This window comes from Mytilus galloprovincialis, chromosome 2 (genome assembly GCF_965363235.1).
Source record: "Mytilus galloprovincialis chromosome 2, xbMytGall1.hap1.1, whole genome shotgun sequence".
Classification (NCBI taxonomy): Eukaryota; Metazoa; Mollusca; class Bivalvia; order Mytilida; family Mytilidae; genus Mytilus; species Mytilus galloprovincialis.
In genome coordinates, this window is record NC_134839.1 from 74,930,449 (window position 1) to 74,955,501 (window position 25,053).

At 31.4% G+C, this 25,053-nt stretch overlaps 1 protein-coding gene across 14 annotated transcripts in view; it reads left to right on the plus strand.

Annotated features, from left to right (window-relative positions):
• Positions 1-650: 650 nt before the first annotated feature.
• Positions 651-25,053, plus strand: part of LOC143064386 (uncharacterized) — a 37,420-nt gene continuing 13,017 nt past the window's right edge. For 2 of the 14 annotated variants that reach the window (XM_076237173.1, XM_076237178.1), the window contains exons 1-5: positions 5,768-5,888; positions 7,261-7,534; positions 17,750-17,837; positions 23,497-23,517; positions 24,107-24,148. In XM_076237173.1, the coding sequence (XP_076093288.1) occupies positions 7,405-7,534; positions 17,750-17,837; positions 23,497-23,517; positions 24,107-24,148 (281 nt within the window). In that variant the 5' untranslated portion in view covers positions 5,768-5,888; positions 7,261-7,404. Of the gene's footprint in view, positions 668-694; positions 779-2,748; positions 3,221-5,767; positions 5,889-7,260; positions 7,535-17,749; positions 17,838-20,068; positions 20,641-23,496; positions 23,518-24,106; positions 24,149-25,053 lie in introns of those variants that run through there. The other 12 variants (XM_076237180.1, XM_076237182.1, XM_076237179.1 and 9 more) reach the window with 9 other exon arrangements.

Sequence of the window (25,053 nt, forward strand, 5' to 3'; positions counted from 1 at the left end):
CATCAGTAAATAAGCCAGAAGAAAAGACAATTGTTTTTCGGATTATAATAATATTTGTTGAATATCGACAATTACGGGAGGTTAAGAATTGCTTGTTTAAATTCTGTTTAACTATTGTCTATGAGCACACAATAACGATCAAATAGCAACAGAGAAAATTTGAAGTGTTTTCTCGACATATATACTACCTGCGTACCAGTTAATTAAGCCCAACGGCATGATTGTTTACGAAATATTTAATAACTTGATATTATTTCTAAATATGTCATTATAAGATTTTAATCGATATAATTGTTATAAGTCTCTTTATTTACATAAATTGTAAAATTAGAATGAAAATTCCACGTGTCTTTTTACAAGATGACAAGGATTTAGAATTGGATACTATTTAATGAGAACAGATCGATGAGAACGCCATCAGATAAATAAAAAAACAACTGAATAAATCCTCCGCACTATCTCATTGATCGAACTTAAATCTTCACAGAACCATTGTCCTTCAAACATTATTATTCAAAACATAAGTCTATCCGATTTAAAATAATTATAGTCTTTAAGTTTTATCTTTGATCGAATTTACATATTATGTATACAATCTTTTATTTTTAACCGTGTTTATCTTCAAAATAGGTCTCCGATTACTATTACCACACGACAACCGTAAGAGGTATTGTATTCTTTAATTTAGTTTAATTTGATGACACATTAAAAACATATATTATTGAATGACCATCAAAATATGGATATATACAAACGTGAATGTCTGCTTTAAATCGTGGTAAGTTTTTACTTATTAAGAAGTAATACTGATATCAGTGTATGTACAAAAACGTGCAGATATTTAAAAAAAAATGCGATTATCAATGTTTTTAGATGTAGATTTGCAAATAATAACAATATTGAAAAAAAGATATATCTTGTTAATTTCTATGTAGTTTTCTAGTTTTATATAATCGACGAGTTTGATGAGGAAATCTTTTACTCCGTTCTTTTGGATATCATGTTCACTAGATATCAGATGTCAGATATCCGTTAACATCTGTCAAATGTTCACAATATATATCAGATATTAAATATCCATTAACATCTATCAAATGTTCACAAGATATTAGACAACATCCTTAATATGTTCACAAGATATTATATGTCAGATATCCGTCAACATCCTTCGTATGATTACAAGATATTATATGTCAGATATCTGTCAACATCATTCGTATGTTCACAAGATATTATTTGTCAGATATCCGTGATTTTTTTGTATTTCCTGCAAAGTATTTTCTATAAGCTTTCGTTTTTATGACATCATAAATAACCTCCGTTTACTTATAGCGTTCAAACTATTCATGTATCTATTAAATTAACATAACTAATCAGCAGTATATTAATAAAGGGTAACACTGTGTATTACTGTACGGAAATGGATTAATTAATTCGTATAGAATTACATTTGAAGAGCCCAATCCAGACAAGGTCGTTTTTTTCTCGGACTTTGTATGACACTAAATCTGCTGAATATGTCCTGATTGGAAGTTTACTAGTCTGGGAATCATGATTTGATGTCAGTCGGTCTCTGGTTGATATTGCAGCAGTAGTTATCATTAAGGATCATGCCACAACTGCTCATTTTTAACTTGTAGACAAATGATTTATCTATTAAATGATATATATCAAGTCATAGTAAAATATTCAGTAATCTTATTAAACATAACAGCAAGAATCCTTGCATTTTCGGATAGAAAACTAAAATTTATGATGAGATATACAAGGCAAGGTTATGTATGTTTTTAGTAAATGTATGATTTATGTTGGCATTGTTTATTAAAGAAAATATGCACTGTACAATTGCCGTTGCTTCGGTTTTGAATCTATGCAATGAAGAGCAACATACGTGTTGTGTATTGTTGACTATAAATAGCGAAAAATGACAGTTTTTTAATGCACTTCGGAATTTAGATATACGTTGTTTGCTCGGCCTGACTGTGTTTTTCGGTCATTCATTCATTAGCACCGTTACTTATGCACTTTATCTTTATACATAAAACCGTATGCAATATGTACACTGTGTGTTAAAGGTACGTTCTTATAATTAATGACATTACCACGAGGATCTACCGTCATATTTATCATTTTTAGTTCGACTGAAATACAATTTTTCGTCTGAGACCTCCAATTATGATATTGATATCTGATAAAACGTAGATTGTGGTAATAAAAGTGAACATCAATATACAATATTAAATACCGTCATGTTGACAGTTTCGATTCTTTTATTAAAAATCTAGATTTATTTTTCTATAATGAAGATTGAAGTTTACTTAGTTATTCCGGCATGTACTTAGGCCATTTTTGAACGATATACATATATAAAAGAACCTCTAAAAGACTAACCTTGTATGTAGTAGCGCTTTATTTAAACAGTTCATAAGTATATTTGTCTAATATAGGATCAACCATTGCTAGGTTTTATTAAAAATGGTTGGGAGGGATGTGAATTTAAGTCAAATGAAAATTGTATTTGGATTTACTGGAGGGTAAATATAGAAAAGTAAACAGTGAAACCGTGAAATCATAATTTTATAAAAATACATTCGTATAAATATTTAGTTTGTCTTTGTGTTATGATAAACTTGAATTAAGAAGACTTTTGATTTTAAAAGTAAACATACAGTTCTTTAAAACCTGTAATCACACAACGAAAAAAGGTTCATTAAATGTATTGTTCGGTCTATTTTAGACATAGCATGCTAATAACATCAATGAGTTGCAGGAATAAAGATTCTTTATCGAATTGTGAAACATATTTGTATTTTTAAGGATTAATTCTAAATGAAATTTGAAATACACTTCGTGCTGTTGTCCTTTACAAGTTGTAACACTCTTTGAGAGTTTATTAAGCCGCGAGACAAATCTTAAGTGCAGTGACTATATTTTTTCTTGTATACGAAAGAATTTATCGACAAACGACAGTAGCGTACCTTTAAAACCCCGGGTAGTTGTTAGATCTGCATGGGTATTGTTTTGTGTGAAATTTAAAAGTCATGATTTCTAGAAGACTTCGGTAAGCCGAACAGTTAAATGAAATATATTTCACTTTTAATGATTTCAATTGCTTCATAAAGTTTTATAATTATGTGCATTTAATAACTAAGTTGTGAAGTGAATAGGATTTATAGTTTAAAATGTAGACCAGCAATTAACAGGATATATATCTTTAATCGTAAGTATAGCGTAATAACAAGACATATATATATATTATAGTCTGCTATTGGAATGCAATGATTGTTCGAAAATACTACAGTTTCTTAATTACGAGAGAAAAATCCTATTTTGATAGTACATGTAATGTGATTATTAGATTTCATACCCTAAGGTAGCTTTGATAATTTTGTCCAGTAATGTAACTTAATATGATGCATAAGGGGTCTTTTTAACCAAAATTAAAATGATGATTCTTTTCTTTTGTCTGATTACACCATTTTTAGCCATGTTAGCTGTAATAATGAATATCATTAACGTCTAAGTGGCTTCTGTAACAAAAATTAGTACTACCTGCAATGTGTGTATGCCTCACCTAGATGCATTGTGTTGTTCGGTCTGAGCGAGTGTGGCACCTGTGTACTATGGACACATTTTTGTTTTCTAAATATTTCTTATTCATTCCGAGGGAAAAAAAGTATATGTATCGTATAGCGAGACCATGTATTATGTTCTATATTTAACCATATTCAGTTAATGCTGTCATATTTGGAAAAGGCATTAATAGAGACGGGAAAAAAGTCAGTCCCAAAATTAACCTTTCTACATGCTGTATACTGAAATTGATTTTTTTCAAGTAGTTTTTGGAAGATTGTTCAAGTTGTCATAAATAAAAATTGTGAAGTTCATATTATAATTGCTAAAATCTGAAGTTGAAAATACAAACGACTTAATCTCACAAATCCCCCCAGGTTATTGCGAAGAAAAACTATTGAACTACAAAACCTCCTTCTTTTATAAATCAATTTTCAAATGAAAATGTATAGAACTTGAATTCCACTTTATCTGAATTCAATATTTAAACCCTAAATGTCAGAAAGTACTCATAGTTTTATGTATAATATATAATCTCAAAGTCTCCAACTTTGTATGTCATTTGGAGGCCCAAATATCAATATTTCCGAGCAGAAGATCAAAACACGACAAAGTTATTCAATTTCTACAAAGACCATACATAGTTTTCAAATTCACTCATAGAAAGGCCACTTAAGCTTGTTATTGAAAGTGTTGCAATACAAAACGCTGATGCTAAAGTCGGGGCATATAGAATTTACTAGATAGATACACCAAGCTGTTTCGAAAGAAGGGCCAGTTTCCTCCAGACAGACCAACCTTTGAATAATTCTATGTAATAAATGTTACTCAAATGACTAACTATTGCTTTCTATGACATACACTTGAGTAAAAGTGTCCGTAAATTAAATGATTACTAATCTTTTTTATCAATCTCATTTATAATGGTTTTTTTCAATCTATTTTGTTGTTTCGTAGCTTTTGTTTTGTCTTTGGCGTTTCAATATTTGTTTTTGTCTTGCTTTTTGTGCATTCATTATCATTATTGGTCAACTAATCAGACTGAATGTTTTATTTGGTAAGTTTCCCATTTACTGTTTGTCTTTTGATATTGTGTTGTGCATTTATGCTTATCAGATATGGATTTGTTAAATAAGATTATTTTTTTATATTCTGACTCTAATTCATAATCGATTTGTTTTTTAATGTGAGAAAACTGTCGTGTAATATTAGCTGACATACCAATTATTATTTTTTTTCTGTCTGTTGAACAGAAAATGGAATTCTCTAAAAATTTATATAAATGATTAAAGTTTAAGAGTCATTGAACCATCAATGAAACAGAAATATGGCAATACAGATAAACACCAAAGATATCCACAGACTGCATGACTTGTGACTGCTATACTTGGGTAGTACTTATCTACTGCTTACCGCCCGGTATGCCATTGGCATGTAGGGCAGCAACAAAGGTCCTCCATTTCTGTCGGTCTTTGGTCACCTTTTCTACTGTTCTCCATGTGTTATTCATGGTCTTCAGTTCTCCGTCTACATTACGTCTCAATATGTGTTTTAGTCTTCCTCACTTGCACCTTCCTTCTGGAGTCCAATGTAATGCCGTTCTAATGATTAAATTTCGATCTCCTCTTATCACATGCCCAATACATTTCCCACGCCTTCTCGTCAATATTGTACCAATGATATCTTGATGACACTGTCTTAGAATGTCGTCATTGTATATTTTATTTGGCCAGAAAATGCACAGGATTCTTCTTAAGCTTTTGGTTTGAAAAACTGAATACTTGAGTAGTTTTCTGACAAAAAAAGAGAATTCGGCGGTAATTTTTCCATTTGAAGATTGATGATAAACATTATTTAACATATAATTTAGTTTAATTTCGATCTACTTTTTTACTTTTATAAATTAATATAAACCTTTAGCTGTCACGGCACAGTGCATATCTGTATGATTCTTGGATTACAATTATAATTCAAGATAATCTTTGAAAGATAAAGAACTTATTCAACGGAGATTGCATAGATATCCATACAAAATATAGTAGAAATATGTTTAACCCTGGTTTAATTAATAAGTTAATGTGTCGCCATTAATTGTTATTTATTATTCATTATTGTGTAATAATACTAATATTGAAGTTTTCATTGCTTAATTTAAACCTTGGCCTTAATCTTATTCTTGAGCCTTGTGTAGGAATGAAGCGGACCCAGATTGTGCTCTTGGCTAATTATGTTTTTAATTCTATTAATTCGTTAAAATATCTGTCTGGCAAATACGCACTGATCTTGTACGGTTATTGGGACTTTTATTCAAATAGGTAAGTCTGGATGACTTTTTGATGAATAATAATTCTAAATGTTTTTTAATACATTTTTTATAACCTAAATTCAGAGGTGTAAAAATTATAATTTATGATTAATGTAATGAATTCTAAGATGACTCAGTATCGCATAAGTCGAACAACGTTCTTCATTAAAATTCAATGAAAAAGATACTCGAAACGTTAACAAAAAAGGATAGACCATCGAAAACATCAAAATCAAAATACAAAATGTTCTTCTATACAGAGATTTTTTTTTATACAAATTTGGATGTTAGACCTTACGAGTTTCGAGTAATGTTAGTATTTTTCTTTTATCAAATCACACATTCTCCGAATTAAAACTATCATAGACAAACAGCTGCAATCATCAAGTTTTCCTAGTTATTCGCGTTCTTAGTAGCAGTTTTTATTCAAAATTGAAGGCTTCAGTACTATCGTTTGCTGTGTCAGCTTTGTTTTAAAACTTTTAAAAGTTCAGTACTTATTGTACATGTATATCACCATAAATTTGCAAATTGTGTTCCATAACGAAAAGAGATCCCAATAAAGTAGTTTGAGTGTATAGTGAAGATTTTAAAGCACCTTTCCGTTTCAATTATGAAGATCATGACTCCAATATCAATATGCTTTTATACTCAAAAACTGTATAAAAAAAACAGTACTGCTGTAAAATTTACCGATAGAGTTATCGCTCTTTTTACATGCTACAAAACAACCGATTTTACATGCTGCTCTTCATTGACTTTCCTGAGTGCTTTCTTATGTAACCATTGTGAACTATCAAAGCGTTGTTGTATTTGTTTTGTTTTTGATTTACACATCGTATAGTATACTCTGCCCTTATATAAGAAAGTTAGAACAAAACATCTGACATTTATGAAATAGGCATTTTCACAACAACAACAAATTGGACCTTAAAATCACATGTATTTACGAACGATTTAGAATAAATTATTTAGCACAATCGATTGTTCTGCCCCTTCATCAGAAAAAAAAAAAACAATCTCTTTACCGTCACTCATATTGCATGATAATTCTCAGTTAAAGATAAACATAAAATAAATATGAATTCTTAGGAATCGAACTATTTGACGCTTTAACTTCTGTAAGTTCAATGTTATAAACTAAATGTCTCTTATTTTTTTCACGCGGCTGGTTAATTATTGGCTTTTTGAAGTTGATTTTTTTTCGTACATTGTACCTCCAGCAACTTTGATTGAAACATTAATTAATAATTTAAGAACGTAGTAGACATGAAATAAAGGTACCGGAAAGGAAATCCACGAAGAACAAACAGATGTTAAGCAATATTCAGACAACAAGCATCTAAGATTTCGATGTTTATCTGAAATTTTGTTTGTTTCAGGAAACACCAATTTGCATACAGATATATTACTATACCATGAAGAAAGTGAATGGTATCACAAGGGTTTGTTGAACGATTAAAGTGATCTTTTTATAAACGGATATTCAGAATTAACCATTTGTGCGAGAAAATATTTTTTTAAGCATGGCTTCAGTTGTTGAAAATCTAATCTACATGATTCAGAAACATCCAACAAAACGAAATGAACCAGAAATATCGTCCGTCATTCCATGGCTCAGAAAGAGGAGTAAAATGTTATCTTCACAGAATGATGGTATGTATATTTATTCTAAGCTGAGTATTTATTTCATACAGATTTGATTTCATTTATATCAATTTTGAAAATGATCTCGTAAAACGAGATAGAGTTATCGCTCTTTACACGCCAAAAGAATTGACCGACTCCTTATTGATATCCATGAGTGACGTTTGAGGTACACCGTTCATAGATGTATTGATTCTATCATAATGTTATCGTATTTTCTTATTATGTTTTAGGTCTAATAGTATATTGGGCCCTTTGATAATGAAATTCATCGTTTGAAAAAAAGAAAAGAAAAAAAAAAAACACGCGCCAGTGTTGGTGGATCATAAAATTGAGAATGGAAATGGGGAATGTGTCAAAGAGACAACAACCCGACCAAATAAAAAACAACAACAGCAGAGGGTCACCAACAGGTCTTCAATGTAGCGAGAAATTCCCGCACCCGGAGGCGTCCTTCAGCTGGCCCCTAAACAAATATATACTAGTCCAGTGATAATGAACGCCATACTAATTTCCAAATTGTACACAAGAAACTAAAATTAAAATAATACAAGACTAACAAAGGCCAGAGGCTCCTGACTTGGGACAGGCGCAAAAATGCGGCGGGGTTAAACATGTTTGTGAGATCTCAACCCTCCCCCTATACCTCTAACCAATGTAGTAAAGTAAACAGTCTGTTTTTCGATGAGGGGAGGGTATGAGCATAAACCTGTTTAAGTTATATGTGGCTTCTTGAACTTTGATTTGATTAAAAAAAAAACTTATTGCGTCATGATAAAAACAAAAACAAAAACAAAATTAGCATAAAACTTTTTTAAAATTTGTTAATTATAACGGGTGTTCAAAACCGGTGATACAATTTTATAAGTTACTGTAACGAAATGCATACCATGCAAAACTTGATTTCTTTTTTATATAAACATTGATTATTATATATTTATTGTTCACAGACAAATAATTTATGAATATTCCTTCATGAGAAATATACATACACGTACTTTTGAAATAAGGTTCTTGTACAAAAAAGGTCAATGATCAATTATATTGGTCATCCGTTTAAATATCCCTATAAAACTGCTTAAAATAGAAAAATATTAGCTCAGCTGTGGTATATAGTTTTGGAAACAATTAGCAGATTATTATATTCTCTCTATATATAATTCATATTCATTAAATTCATTACTTTGTTATTTCCCTGCGTTTACTTTTAAATCACTTTAATTATTGTAATTTAAAAACAAAAATCAGTCTGTTTCTTCGATTCTAAACATCTTGAATAAAATTGACGCATTATGTACTTTTCTCCTTTAGAATTTCACTTCGTGATTATATTGATTTTTGAAAGAACTTTATAAAAATGTAAAAACTATTTGCAGTCTCGGAGTTCGATATTATAAGATCTAAGTAAATGTTTACCGACTGGTCCTGAAAAAAAACTGGTACTGGTTTTGTACATAATTGTGGTAGATATAAATACCTAATATTGGGTATCATACTATTCAAACCGTAATACAGTACAAGAGAAACAGTTTATACCCCCTCCCTAAATAAACCGAAAAAACCCAACTCAAATGATCTCATATTTTCAAAAGACCGATTTCATTGATCCGCAACTTCTCTGAAACCATACAAGTCGGAAGTATTTGTGTCATGAGGTATAAATGAAGTGTTTTATTCTTCCTAACTTTGTCTTTGAAACTTTTTTTTTCACAGAAAATGCCATTTTTTGAAAAAATATCCAAAGTCGTAGACCGTTATCGATCCGTGTCTTAAACACCAAAGTAACGCATTCTCGCACTGCCGGCGAAATTTAAAAACTCTTTGTTTCAACACTTGCCAAATTGTACCGCGAGAATCCACTAGATATATTTATATTGAAATTAATATCACTTCGGCGTTTTGCATTTGCGCCGATTTTTTCTTTCATTTGCGCAGATTTGTTTTTTTCATTTGCGCAGATTTTTTTTACAGGTAAATTCCAGGTGAATGTTATTTTTCATTTATCATCAAAGACTTAATTCTTCCGTTAGCCAGTCGTACAAATTAAATGTTATGAATTGTCAATCAATTGGGATAGCCTATTTACCATTGTCTTTATACTTTGTGCTCAGCCCAACAGACTGGATTTTCCACCACCAATTCTGAGCCAGATGAGAAGGACAATAATCTATTATACATTGTGGAAAAGCATCAATATTGCGTTATGCATTGCTTGTTCAAAGTCAATATGCATAAGCTCGGCCACACAGGAAAGATGTTTTTGACGGCAGAGATCGTAAATTAGTTTCCACATCCCTTCATAACGCTGTTCATCTTCCGCTGGTAAGATGACATATATTCGAGATACGTAGTTTCCATTTTTACATCCGTGTAAAGTATATAACTGTTAAAAGTATTTCGGACATCACTAAAAAGTTCCATCTATAAATATTGCAGACATATCATTGCAAAGGCATTCAAGATTGAGGCGTGTAGAAAAAATAAGTATTCCTTTCTCGCGATCATTTGCACTGTATGGCCAGTACTTACTCATCTATGTTAAACTGTAAATGCAATTGGGAGCAAATATAAAATCGGCGCAAATGAAAAAAAGAAAATTTAAAAAATCGGCGCAAATATCATACGCTCTATCACTTGTATGATACTAGTAAGAAGTGTTGAGGGTAATTAAAAATATAATACCCACTTTCAATTCAATTCAATTCAATTCTTTATTAACCAAATGTTTTACAACATATAGGTACATGTATAATCAATATATATACTAAATATAGATTACAAAAATATACGATCATGACAAAACAGACAGAAGTATTAAATACACAAAAAAATAAATACATATAAATATAATTCCAAATAGCAAATATTTGTAACAAATGAATTACAAATCATCTTACTGAAAACAGTCATTTCTGAGCTTCAGTGCTCTAAAAATATATCTTCCCAAGTTGCACAAGTCTTTTACATTAGTAGTGCTTAATAATTTTAAAAGTTTATAAACAGATGGCTTACGCCAATAATATGGTTTTATCAAATATTCACGCAAATTAGAATATAATGGACATGATAAAATAAAATGCATTTCATCCTCAATATCATCAATACACAATGTACAGGTTCTAAGGTTTCTATTAACATTAGAATACCTTCCCTTCTCTATAGCTAGATCATGTGATAACAATCTAAATTTAACAATACACTTTTTATAAATTTCGGGTATGGGTTTACACAAATATGACTGCAAAGAAAAATTGGACACTTAATAATGTCGATCTTTTTCAACAACATACTACTACCTGACGATGGTTAATCCACAGGGGTTTGTTACAATTGCCGGGTTTACTATCCATACGAACCCCTAAAAAACGTGTTTTTTAGGGGTTCGTATGGATAGTAAACCTGGCAATGGTTTGTTACAATTGCCGGGTTTACTATCCATACGAACCCCCCAAAAAAAACGTGTTTTTTAGGGGTTCGTATGGATAGAAAACCTGGCAATTGTAACAAACCCCTGTGATTGAATCAGTAAGGACTATGAGGTTAAGTTAAATTTAAAGAAACCATATAGACTCCCCTGACCAGTGCTCGATAACCCGCTACAGAAATGTTTTTTTAATGAAAATAAAACACTTTTGAATTAAAATGTTTGTTGTATTTATACCTTAAAAAGGGCTTTACAAGAAATGTACATTTCAAATGCTCTGATCTTAATGGGAAATTAATAGCAGACGATAAATCGACAGTGGTGAATCGAAATTGAAAAGATCGCTCTAGGAACCAATTTAAAAAAAACTTTTAGTAACTATTTAGTAGTTAGAAATAACATAGATCAGTTGTAAAATCATTCAGAATCCAAATGATGTAATTCCTACAGTATTATTCAATCCAAGGCACTTGTTACGTCATGTTTTGTCCCCATAGAGCCCCTTCATATTTTCACTTGACCGCAGCCATTTATATGTAAAAAATATATTTTTGGTCAACTTGCTTGTCCCTTCATGTATATTCCGGTTTGGGTGTTTCATATGTCGTTGATGAGTCGTGGTACTGCAATGTTTGTACACAGTCCGATGATAATGAACTATGTACGTGTATTACGAAAAAAAAATAGTTTTCCGTACAATACACAAATTGATGAATTTTAGAATCTCTGAATTTCTGTGAATAGATTACCATTTCAGTAAAAGTTAAATGCCAATTATCAGTAAAATGTTCATTTTATCAAATAGACTATCATAGTTCTTATTTTATTTTCATTCTGAGGTTTTTATGTTATAACATTATCGAGAACTGGTGAAGTTGTTTTCGAATCTGGCATATTTTTTAGCATGTGAATCAAGCATGCCCCAAGGTGACATCATTTTGGAATTAAACAATTTTATTTCAAATAAGGTCAACTTTGATTAAACAAATTTAAAGGTCATGCATTAGTTTGCATGATTATGACGGTAAACAGTAAAAACCAGTGTTAGATTATCGAGCACCGGCCAGGAGGGTCTAGAACTTTCCCCATTAACAAATATTTCAGCTGAACAGAAATCATACGACGACAGTTTAATTTCACAATTAAAATAGCGATTCTCATTGCTGCTGTTAAACATATATAAAAAAGAAGATGTTGTATGATCGACAATGAGACAACTATTCACAAGAGACAAACTGATACAGAAATAACAGCTATAGGTCATATTACTGCCTTCAAAAATGAGCAATGTCTACCGCAAATTGAGCTATAAAGGCCCCGAAATCACAAATGTAAAACAATTCAAACGAGAAGACTAACGGCATAATTAATGTACAAAAAAATGAGCAGAAAATAAATATGTAACACATCAACAAACGACAACCACTGAATTGCAGGCTCTTGACATTGTCATGGGACAGGCACATACATACAGAATGTGGCGAGGATAAACATGTTAGCGGGATCCCAACCCTCCTCCAACCTGGGACAGTGGTTTGACAGTACAACATAAAAAACAAAAGAACAAATTATAAAAATCAGTTGAAAAAGTCTTCACTCATCAGATGGACAAAAAGCAGAAATACATCCAACAAAAACAAAGAGTTGACGTGGCCTGTAAATTATAAATCCCAACAACAAAAAGACACTATATAGTCTTGTTTCTGTTGATGAAATTTAGAATGGAAATGTTTGATGTATTGGACTTGTTTTTGTTCAGAAGAAATCGAATACGCATAATATTATGTTAAAGAAAATATGTTTAGAAAATTTATTCATTAGCGTGAATTGAATGTCATTCATTTAAATTGTAAGTCTTGCTATTTCTATCAAGTAATTTTGCAAAGATTTAATGAAAGACAAGGTTTATAAAGTTCAAAATTTGATTTAAAATTTCAAGATGCCTACGGTGTTGAATGACAGAGGAAAGACATTTACATACACACATTTTAATTGCATTCAATTAAATTATCGGTGTCAAACTTAATAAAATACTAGAAGAACTCTTGTTGATATGTTTTGGCATTTTTAATTATCTGAATTCTTTACACAAGGATTTTATATTCAGAAATAAAAAGTTATGAACTTTAGACTAAGAAATAAATCTTGTAAAATATATAACAACTTATCTTTTCATATGCTAATCGAAATCGTGTAGAACAATGTTTTCTTTGCAACATTATAAAGAATTATATATAAGTAAAGTCTGAAGAAGGAAAAAGGTGTGTAGCATCTGCCTTTATACTAATTTAACTAAAGGTTCACACAGATTATTTAATAGTATTAAATTTCCAGACCTTTAGAGGGCATGATTCAACTAAGGGAAGTAAAATAATCTTTACTTGATAATTCACTGAATATAGATATTGAACACCCAATTGGATGTTGCAGGGACGAGTAACGTCTTTATTGGTCTATCATATACAACACTGATTTGTGTCAGTCTGAAAGTAATCCAGGAGACATTAACGTTTTTATATGTTTTGCCGATTGGAATTCTTGGAACTTTCTAAAAAGGTGTTAATGTAGGCAGGCAATTTAAGAACATACATAAACAACATTCGAATTTTGCTGACAATAGTGCGGTGACTGAAGGCAGATTTTTTTTAATTTAATCTCCCCACCGAACACACACCTGTATAATATATCATTGGAAAGAGGAAATCGTGTACTATAATAATATGCCTGTCGTCAAGACTTGATATGGTCACATTTTTTTAAAATTGAGGTCAAAGGTCATATGTAAAAATCTGTGAAAATTTGGGAGGGTATCACTTTTGACATTTTTTTATATTTCTAAACTCTACCTAAATACAAATGATATTGTTTTGGCTTTAGTAATGTTTGTTATTATACATAAACCTTAATCATTGAGATTTTTTTATCAAAAAAAATCATAAAACGACGTTTTATAAACAAAACTTCAAAAATCAAGTTTTCAACCTATAAAATGTTTAGAGCACCTTAACCTTATAACAAATTTCAATTTCAGGTAAACATCAAGTGTCATGCAGGACAATACTTTAAAATTATTTTTTAAACCATCATAGTGGGTGAGGTATCAAACCAAAGCAATAGAACACTACAGTCAAATATGACCTCAAATTGAATTTGCAGATACTTCAGGTTTTTTTATAGACTACTCGTTGCTTTTGGGTTTTTTTTCACAATTATTACTGCTTCCATAGTATTATCTGTTGTTGTGTATTTTACTCTGGTTAAAATCTATTACATTATAGGTTTTGTACCTATATATCCCCCCTTTTTTTCCTTGCAACGTACCACAAACTTCAAAAGTATTCCATATAAAAAAAGAAGATGTGATATGATTGCAAATGAGACATAAATTAACTTACAATTATAGGTCCCGTACGGGCTTCAACAATGAGTAAAATTCATACGGCATAGTCTTCAATTCCCGAAATAAATAATGTAAAACAAACGAAAAATCTAACGGCCCGATTAATGTACAAAATAAATAAGAAACAAAAAAAAACTGCATTACCATCTCGTGACTTGAAACTGGCACATACATAATGTGGCCGGTTTAAACTTTTTTAAGGGCGCACCAACACTCCCCTAACCTGGGTGTACCAGTGCAACAAGCTTTATACCAAATCAACCGTTATCTTCATCATCTTCATTTTCATCAACCGTCACAAGACATGTTTTAATATTTCTACTCATTTCACTCATGGCCACATGTCTGCACATGAAAGGTTCTGCTCACAGCAAACACGTTATTTTGAGGTTTTCTTTACAAGTATAGACAAGGTATTGTAGGAAATCCGAAGACATTTGTTCCTAAAAAAGTACCAGCTTCAAACCATCCCTATCAATTCATCCAAGATTTAATAGAGATTAAAAGGGGGTTTAGAAAGGTGTGATGACATCCATATGCGTGTCTGCAAAGATGCTGAGGAACCATTATACGAGATGTACACACTATCTTTAGTTAGCTCAATTTCATGGTTGGCAATACATTAGATAGCGTCGCACTTTACTTTAAGAAGCATAAAGTCCATTGGCATTCAATGGTTCAACAAGGTGTTTTGAACCAAACTCATGGTACATTTGTAAAGCCAATCCTAAATAAAAAAGAGTAAAACAAAATTGGCCACACACACAATTGACTTAACAATTTCTTAGCATTTACGCAATTTCTCTGGTGCCATTTCCTGAGAATAGTCTTGGCTGTATGCAGTTTCATCGAGTAACTATAAAATGAATTGCAATAAATACGAAGACATTGACTGAATTGAAGAAGGAAGAGACAATTCATCCGAAGTTGGGTATTCTTCTTTAGAGTTTCGATGTCTTTTCTAAGTATACTTGCAGCGGAATGAAATATCTGTCCGTTATTTGTGTCTATTACCGTTGACATTGAGATTTTGAGGTCAGTTTTCAATTGCCTAGCAGCTGATATTGCATCTCAAATAGTTATTTTGCTACTATATATTATGTTATATTTGCCTTGAACTTGTTGTTTGACAAATGAATTTCTATAAAAATCAATAAGTTTAGACCGCATGTTACAAGTAGAATATTTTAAATTAGAGTAGATCTATATTTATCAATTAACGGTGTCACGAGGAATGACCATTCAATCGTTGTCAATAGCCAAAATAAAATTAGTAAAAGCAGTATCTTGATCTGAGATATCTGCTTCCACGGGTTTGGATTTTTTTTGGTCTTTTGTCTTTTTTAGCAAATGATTTGTAATGCACCCAAAATGACAGAGTGCTTGAAGTTTAAAAGATGGACGGAAAAACTATTTCAATTTTAACTTTGTCTGACACGGATAAAACATTCTTCATACGCTCATCTGATTCAAACTTGCGTAGTTTTTTTGATATTTCTAAAATGTTTTGTTGCAACAAAATGTACAAGCGCTCCAGTTGAATGACTGCATTCTAGAACGCATACAAATACTCGAAACTGTGGGACAACAGTCCGATAATTGTATGTCGTCATTAAATATCAGATAAGAAGCTTCCTCGCTCTAAAAGGGGGCACAAATATGTTAACTTGTGTAACTTTTGTAGCATGAACGATGGTAAACTGCCTGCACGGAGTTCTTCGAATTAACAGCTATCGCATGAAATCATAGGCACTTGTTTCTGTCAATATGGGGTTTACTATCCATACCCGTATGGGTGATTTTTCGTACGGGTATGGATAGTAAACCCATATTGACAGAAACAAGTGCCTTTTCATGAAACATGTTCACCTCATCCAATCTTTTATTCGATGCAGATACAAAAATCGACTTCCCTATATGGTTAAATTGACTCAAAATTCCAGTCGATTTTTTTTTGCATATTAAGCACTGCATAAAATTGAACGACTTTTTTCTTTTCTTTGGACTTATTGGAGCAAGTTGCAACGGACTTCGCATATCACGGAATATATACTGAAACTATCCGTCAATTATTTTGATTTTACAATAAGACTTTTCTGACAAAGTATATTTGATGTTTTATAACAAAAAACATAGAATATAAACATATACAAATAAAGTATGTGGCATATATGTGCACTTTAATTGAAAATATGTGTATATAATAGCGAAAAAGGTAGTAATTTCATATATCAGTTGAGAGCAAATTATTGACTAATACACAAAATGTGACGGAAGGCAAGTGATTAAGTTCCGTGTTGAAATTGAAGTTTTTAGTCCATTCTTTTTCCATTGATTTCTTAAGGGTTTTTTCATATTTTGGTTCCGAAATTTTTATCACTTATTAGTTTTATTGAAATACTATATGCTTAAAATATTATGGGATAATTTGTATTACTGCTATGAAGAATAAACCAAAGTTTGTGTCTGAATTTGCAATTAAAATTACCTCAATTTTAAACAGTCCAAACTTCGCAAATTTTATAGATTAGAAGAAAATAAAATACTAAATAGAATATTTTGACATATAAAAATGGCTTCAGTAAAAACTATTTCAATTTAATGTGAGAAAACATACACATTTTTTCATTTTGAAAAAGGGGGGTTGAAACTCTCCAATATACTACTAGTCATTAAAATGACTTTTTAGAAAAATGTGACCGTACGAAATTCTGACGACAGGGCAAAAACTAAAGAAGACATATTTATCTTTAAGTTAAGACCATTTTTAGCCGTGTGTTATTTGGGGAGATTAAACTCGCGATCTAGACGACTTTTTACACTTCTGTCACCGCACTACAAGATGTGCGAATCCATGTAACCGTGGCTTATCGTAGTGTTTACGCTGAAGGTTAAGTCTATTGGAAAGTGCAGTTGAACTTGCATGTTAAAGAACCCCTTTGTCCATCTCCTCTTCAATACCTGTTCTCGATCTGTGTCATTATCTTCAGATACATGGATTATATATCTATACTAACTGGAAAATTGTATAAACGTAAATTTATTTTTTGTCATAAAGTAAACCATTGCAATCATTTTCAAAAACGTTTGTCACTGTCATATATCTAGCGCGCCGGACATAGTGCAAGGCGATTTGGTACAACGATATCTCAGTTGCACGAGTACGAATCTCGGCCAGGGAAGAACACATTTTTTTCTTCCGCAAATTTAGAGATCTAAATACAGATCCTACATTAACATCTAAAATATCTAAACCGAATTTGATCTAATGAATGCAAATAAACCATATTATCCCAGACTGAAATATCAATCAAGACACTTCCAGCGCATTTAGTGTAAAACCATCTCAAATTGTTTGAAAAAAAAACCCACATTACCTTGTAATCTTCTTTAATTTCAGCTGTCCTTACAGATATAGTGAGGCACTGTGAACATCAGGTAAACGAACGTGATGACGTCATCATACGCCAAGGAGAACGTGGAGACAGGTATTATTTCTTTACTTTATACTCAGAAATTCGTATATGTAGTTTTTAGCTAACCTGGCCCGAAGGGCCAAGTGAGCTTTTCTCATCACTTTGCGTCCGTCGTCCGTCGTCGTCGTCGTCGTCGTCGTCGTCCGGCGTCGTCTGTTAACTTTTACAAAAATCTCCTCCTTTGAAACTACTGGGCCAAATTAAACCAAACTTCGCCACAATCATTATTGGGGTATCTAGTTTAAAAAATGTGTCCGGTGACCCGGCCAACCAACCAAGATGGCCGCCATGGCTAAAAATAGAACATAGGGGTAAAATGCAGTTTTTGGCTTATAACTCAAAAACCAAAGCATATATATATCAAAAACCAAAGCATATATATATGCATATAGAGAGAGAGAGAGAGAGAGAGAGAGAGAGCAAATCTGACAGACTTAAAATTGTGTATCAGGTCAACATCTATCTGCCCTGAAATTTTCAGATGAATCGGACAACCCGTTGTTGGGTTGCTGCCCCTGAATTGGTAATTTTAAGGAAATTTTGCTGTTTTTGGTTATTATCTTGAATATTATTATAGATAGAGATAAACTGTAAACTGCAATAATGTTTAGAAAAGTAAGATTTACAAATAAGTCAAATGATCGAAATGGTCAGTTGACCCCTTTAGGAGTTATTGCCCTTTATAGTCAATTTTTAACCATTTTTCGTAAATCTTAGTAATCTTTTACAAAAGTCTTCTCTGAAACTACTGGGCCAAATTAATACAAACTTGGCCACAATCATCTTTGGGGTATCTAGTTTAAAAGATGTGTCTGGTGACCCGGACATTCAACTAAGATGGCTACCACGGCTAAAAATAGAACATAAGGGTAAAATGCCAGTTTTTGGCTTATAACTCAAAAACAAAAGCATTTAGAGCAAATATGAAGAAGTTAAATTGTTTATCAGGTCAAGATCTATCTGCCCTGAAATTTTCAGATGAATCGAACAACAGGTTGTTTGGTTGCTGCCCCTGAATTGGTAAATTTAAGGAAATTTTGCCGTTTTTTGTTATTATCTTGAATATTTTTATAGAGATAAACTGTAAACAGCAATAATGTACAGCAAAGTAAGACCTAAAATTAAGTCAACGTGACCAAAATGGTCAATTGACCCCCTAAGGAGTTATTGTTCTTTATAGTCAATTTTTAACAATTTTCATAAAATTTGTAAATTTTTACTAACATTTTCCACTGAAAATACTGGGCCAAGTTCATTATAGATAGAGATAATTGTAAGCAGCAAGAATGTTCAGTAAAGTAAGATGTACAAACACATCACCATCACCAAAACACAATTTTGTCATGAATCCACCTGCTTCCTTTGTTTAATATTCACATAGACCAAGGTGAGCGACACAGGCTCTTTAGAGCCTCTAGTTATATATTTCTTTCGCTGATATAATCGGAGTATATAACTTTTGTAGTCTGCACACATATTCAGTATATCAGCAAAATGAAGATCTAATTTCTTTCTTTATCTTCGGGGATTGAATTGTTTCTGTCTTTCTTCACAAACTTCCTTATGTTCATTGTGTACTGAAATAAAGGGTTACGTACTGTGTATTCTAATTTGAATTTATTTTTAGCAATATTATTACGAGTACTTTCATATTTAAAGATCCCCATCACCATACGTTGTCTTAAAATATAAATATTACAACTGACATCTGTGCTATGTAAATTGAACTAATCGGATTTTGATTTTATTACACATAAATTTGAAAGGGGATCTCACGGTTGTCAATTTGAACTAACAGTTAAGTTTTGTTCTGTGGTAAGTTCAAACAGATTACATCGACAAAATTTATGTTTAAATTTCATCGATAAGGGATTAAAAGTTATCAGTGAATTCATGTGATATTTAAACATTTAGAACAAAACACAGATAAATCGAAGGAAAGATGTACATACAGCAATAAGACGAAATATTCCCTATATGAACGTACAAAAATATTGTAATACTTAACTATTCCTATGAATTTATTAATAATTATTTATTCATTAAATATCTACCTGAAATAAATTTACATTTCTATTACTTACGAATTTCCACAATATCAGGTCAGAATTATTTTATAATTTTTTTTTAAATGTGTACTGTTATTACATCTGGTTTATAGAATGTACTTCTTAATTTAGCTTCTTATCAGATTTGTTCAGCTTTATACTATCATGATTTTAATTGTTGGAATACTGATAGTTTTGTCAAAAATACACCGATTCAGTACGTTATTCATATTGTTTCTAGTCTATACTGTAGACTTGCTTCCATGGTTACGTATGTCTTGATTTAGTGCATTTAAATATACATATCTTGCTTTATTCATATGATTTTTGTAGTCTTCAATAGAAACCACCATCACTTTCTTCATAGGGGATTACTCTCAAATAAGAACAAGATATGCGCTATTGTAAAATTTATTCAGACCTTAATTTTATACCAATAAACATCTGTATAAGACTGACTAAGCTTTTGTCAGCGTGAACTTACCAATTCTGTCCCTATCTTATCATACCTTACCAATACTATAGATCTCCAGACACGATCAATGGAAACAAAATATAAATCGAACGTATACAGTAATGTGTTTAACAAACCTTAAAATCTTATTTAAACAAACTTCTGATAACTTCGACCTGAAATACGCTAGAGTCATTCGGAGAATTTGTAAGATATGTAAATTCATACATCAATTTAGTTGTTTAAAAATTAGATAAAAAGGAAGTTTGGACACATTTAAAGGGATTTATAATGTCCTGACATGTTATGCAAGGTAAGAAAAGTATAAACTATTCATAGTTACTGTAAATTATGTCTTCTGAAAACTATTTTTTTTTGTTTTTAATCCCAGTTAAAACTTTGGGTTAAGATTTAGTCAACTTTGGGTCATTCTGTTATCTTTTAGTCAGACATTATTTTGATAAAAGATTATACACACATAATTGTTTTATGATCATTTACCCTGTATTACAGTCTATTACAACAGCAGTAAAAGTTTTCATAAGAAGTGTATTTATCTTCAAACGATGTAAGAATAACTTCATGTTTTGAATTTTTAACATTTTTTTATTTTTGTTCTTGCTCCTTCATGAAGGGTATTAAAAAAAAAGTGTGCACACGAATAATATTATACGGGTTTGTTTAACTATCACTTAGTCGGTAATGCTTCTGAGTGACAATCATGTCCAGAGTGAACTATTCACCGAGACGCCAGTGCAAAAATATATTAATACATTTCGTTAGTAAATCTTTATTTCATAAAAAAGGGCGATTTTTAATAAAACAATGGTTGGAAAAAAGTTAACCTCAGACGGTTTTGGCTGTACTGTTAAGACCCTTTTTGGTTTCATGCCCATGTTCGGTTGGTATTTTTGGCTATCCGAACTTTAGGTCTTGACGGTACCCAATAAAAGGTATTCCTTTTGGTGCTTTGTCAAGTTATGTGTCAAAGAAAGACGCTTACCAATCTATTCAGAAACAAATCCCAATAATGTAAGAAACTTCAAGGACACATATTTAGCTGTGGTGCTATACATATAAGTAATTATGATTGAAACTAACTTATTAAGATAAGTTCATCGAACCCTTCTCCTTCTTTTAGTTCGTTTGTTTATATGAACAACTGAACAAAACTTTCGAGCTATTTCGAAGGACTAATTTCATTTAGATTGAAATCAATAAACTGTTTTAAAAATGGCACTTTCGTTTAAAATAAATACCTTGGAAATTGGCTCTTCCACTTTAACCCTCTTTTATAGGGATGTACTTGGCTTGCACAATTTCTTACTACAAAACCACTTAGATTCTTTCTACCAATTGTCATTCATGCAACGGTTTTACAACAAATAAACTACAAAAAGCAGCATACCATACTTAAAGTGAAACATAATTAGACAATTATTTAAAAATTTAAACATTATGAAGATTATCATTTTAAACAAATCTCCAAAACAAACCAAACGTCCTCAAATTAGTTAGTACGAATGTTCTTGAATGTATTTTTCACAGAATCTTCAGATGCATTATGCACAGATCGATTCAGTCTTTATTCGTGGTGCGTTCCTCATTTAATATTGCAATAAGAGTGACCTTCATTTTCTAGATGTCATCTTTACAGTAATTCCTTCTATACATGAAGTTGTTAAATATGTTGTTTATTTAATTTATCATGCATTTTGTACCTGTCGAGAATTTCATAAAATATTTAATCTTGCGCCGATTTGATGGTAAAGTAATGAAGATTTATTGCATACAAATCTATTGATACGCATGTTGTACAAAGTTGTAAGTACTTTAAAAAAGAATCTATCACGCCAAAGGACTATTGAAAGGGGCATTGATAATTTTGCCATCAGTGGTGATATTTCATTATACTATATGTTACTGTTTGTTAAATTCAATTCAGCTGCAATGAGTTTACTTTTAAGTGGATGATAAATCTGTATAGAGTTAATTAAAGTTTGTTTGTGAAGTTACGCGAATCCAATACACCCGATTACTACAATAAACATAATGTTTTTATTAAGAGAATTTTATTCAGTCGATGCTCTTTTAATAATAAGAAACGTCTGAAAAATGCAAACCTTATTTACTACAGTTGACGAGAACATAGAATATTTGTATGCCCCACCTACGATAGTAGAGCGGCATTATGTTTTCTGGTCTGTGCCTCCGTTCGTCCGTTCGTCCGTTCGTTCGTCCGTTCGTTCGTCCCGCTTCAGATTAAAGTTTTTGGTCGAGGTAGTTTTTGATGAAGTTGAAGTCCAATCAATTTGAAACTAAGTACACATGTTCCCTATGATATGATCTTTCTAATTTTAATGTCAAATTAAAGTATTGACCCCAATTTCATGGTCCACTGAACAAAGAAGAAGATAGTGTGAAGCTCAGGTTAAAGTTTTTGGTCAAGGTAGTTTTTGATGAAGTTGAAGTCCAATCAACTTGAAACTTAGTACACATGTTAACTATGATATGATCTTTCTAATTTTAATGCCAAATTAAAGTATTGACCCCAATTTCACGGTCCAGTGAACATGTAAAATGATAGTGCGAGTGGGGCATCCGTGTACTATGGACACATTCTTGTTTTGATAATTTTCGGGTGAAAAACAACTCTCAAACAAGAACATCTTTAAAAATAAGTAATTATAATCAGTAACTGCCACTAGACATGGGATGTCAGTATGTCATAGACATTTACAATAGTTCTTGATCCAAACTCTATACATTCCGCTATTCGTTTTCTCATGACCTCTGTTCTGTCTGCTGGAAAATACCATATCTCAACTCAAATACTGTAAAAGTATATGTATTTGACCATAAACTAGAAAAGTAACTTTAAAATCATTGCCATAAAACAAGTAATATCTTAATCTTCAAGTTAGCAACTAGAAATTTTTTAATTTGTTGTTCAAAGTGCGCAAAAATATTCTTTTTAGTACAATATTTTGTAATTTTAAGTGTTTGTAACTATATTAATTTGTCTGATCATGAAGGTCGTCCAACAGTTATTGGTTGCACTTTTTGTTCTATTTCTGTTTGTGATCTAATAGACATGTTAAACCCTTGTGATATTCCATTGATAATGTACAGATCCTCTTGTCTAAAACTTGTATTCTTTGTCCGACAGATATCCTTCCGACGAAGACTGGTACGTATTATATTCCGGATGTGGGATGATTTGATGTTGCTATAAACGCTTTAGTCATGTTATTTTGTCTTTTTTTCAGTGTATTTATGCTGTAATGTATTATTTTATTTACATATCAAAAGAAATGTTTTCTAATTGAGTTACAAATTTCACGATGACTTCACATCGATTGTGCAATTGCACGATCACTTTGTTTTAACCTTGTTAAGTTTGGTATCCTATTTGTTGCAATAAAGGTTTTGTTTTAACAATTACAGTTGTAGAATATACAAGTTGTTTCTTGCTTTTTAAATGAAACGTTACGGTGCTGATATACATTTGAACATTTTTTCACGTGTGTGTGTGTATGTTTGTTTTGTTTGCAACTTTACATAAAATATATGATTCTTATGAAAAAGCATGAACACTTTATGAAAGAAATTAAATTTAATTCCTTTTGCAATATAGTTCCTGTTTCATCTTGAAGACCTGAATACAATTATATATATATTTTTTTAATAATTGTTAGCTTTTTATAGTAATATGCAGTTCAAAATTTCTCAATGCAATTTGAATAAATTTCTTGTGCCATTAAATTTGCAAATATTAGGTTGCCATTGTTATCATGGGGAGACAGTGACCTATCAAGCTTGTAAGTATATAAGAGTGGGTATAATGTTTGGTGACGGAACACAGATCTGAGAACCTTTCCAATACCCATAATGCTTTAATATAAGTTGAATGAAAAACGGGTTGAACTGTTGCAATACCTTTCCTCAAAACTTAGAATCATATTCGCTAGCCAGTCCAGTTCCCTCCTTTCATCTTGCGGAATAGCGAAGAGGACTTAGAAGTTTGCTTCATTTGGTTTGTTAATACAGATAAAAGCAGGTCACTTTAATTTTTGTTTGGATCTGCTTATGATCAGAGGTGTTAAAAGTAAAATTAAAACCTGCTTTTATTTACAAGTGCTTTTCCCTTTCCACTGTATAAAGCAGTTCCAGCAGTGTTAGACTTGCTTAACACCCTTTACAATATAATTCAGATTAAATGTGAGTGATCGTTATGGTCAAGAAGATGTGAATTAAATCAATTTAAATATATCAAAACAACATATTAAGTAAAAAGGAAACAAGTTATTCACGTCGACATTCATACGATAGCTTGTACCATGTAGTGATGACTTATACATTTTAAATTTCTTTAAAAAAAACACCCAGCAAACACACGATTGGTGATGGAATGCTGTTTTTAATAAAGGAATGATTTCCATGTAATAAATTAACCAACATATTTAAAGAATGAACTCTATAAAAAAAGTAATAAAAGAAGTAAAATCCACCAGCCATTATTTTTACTGGAACATGTACATGAACGATGTTTAAAGAAGAGATCCAGTCAATTACAGTATATATGCTGTATTTACTTATATTTGTTTGATCAGACATTACTGTGCTGAATTCTTATATAATTTTCTAGTACAATTATCAGACAACAGCTTTGACAAACACATGGGTGGAAAATCAAATACTAAGCACGAATAACGGTATTGAACCC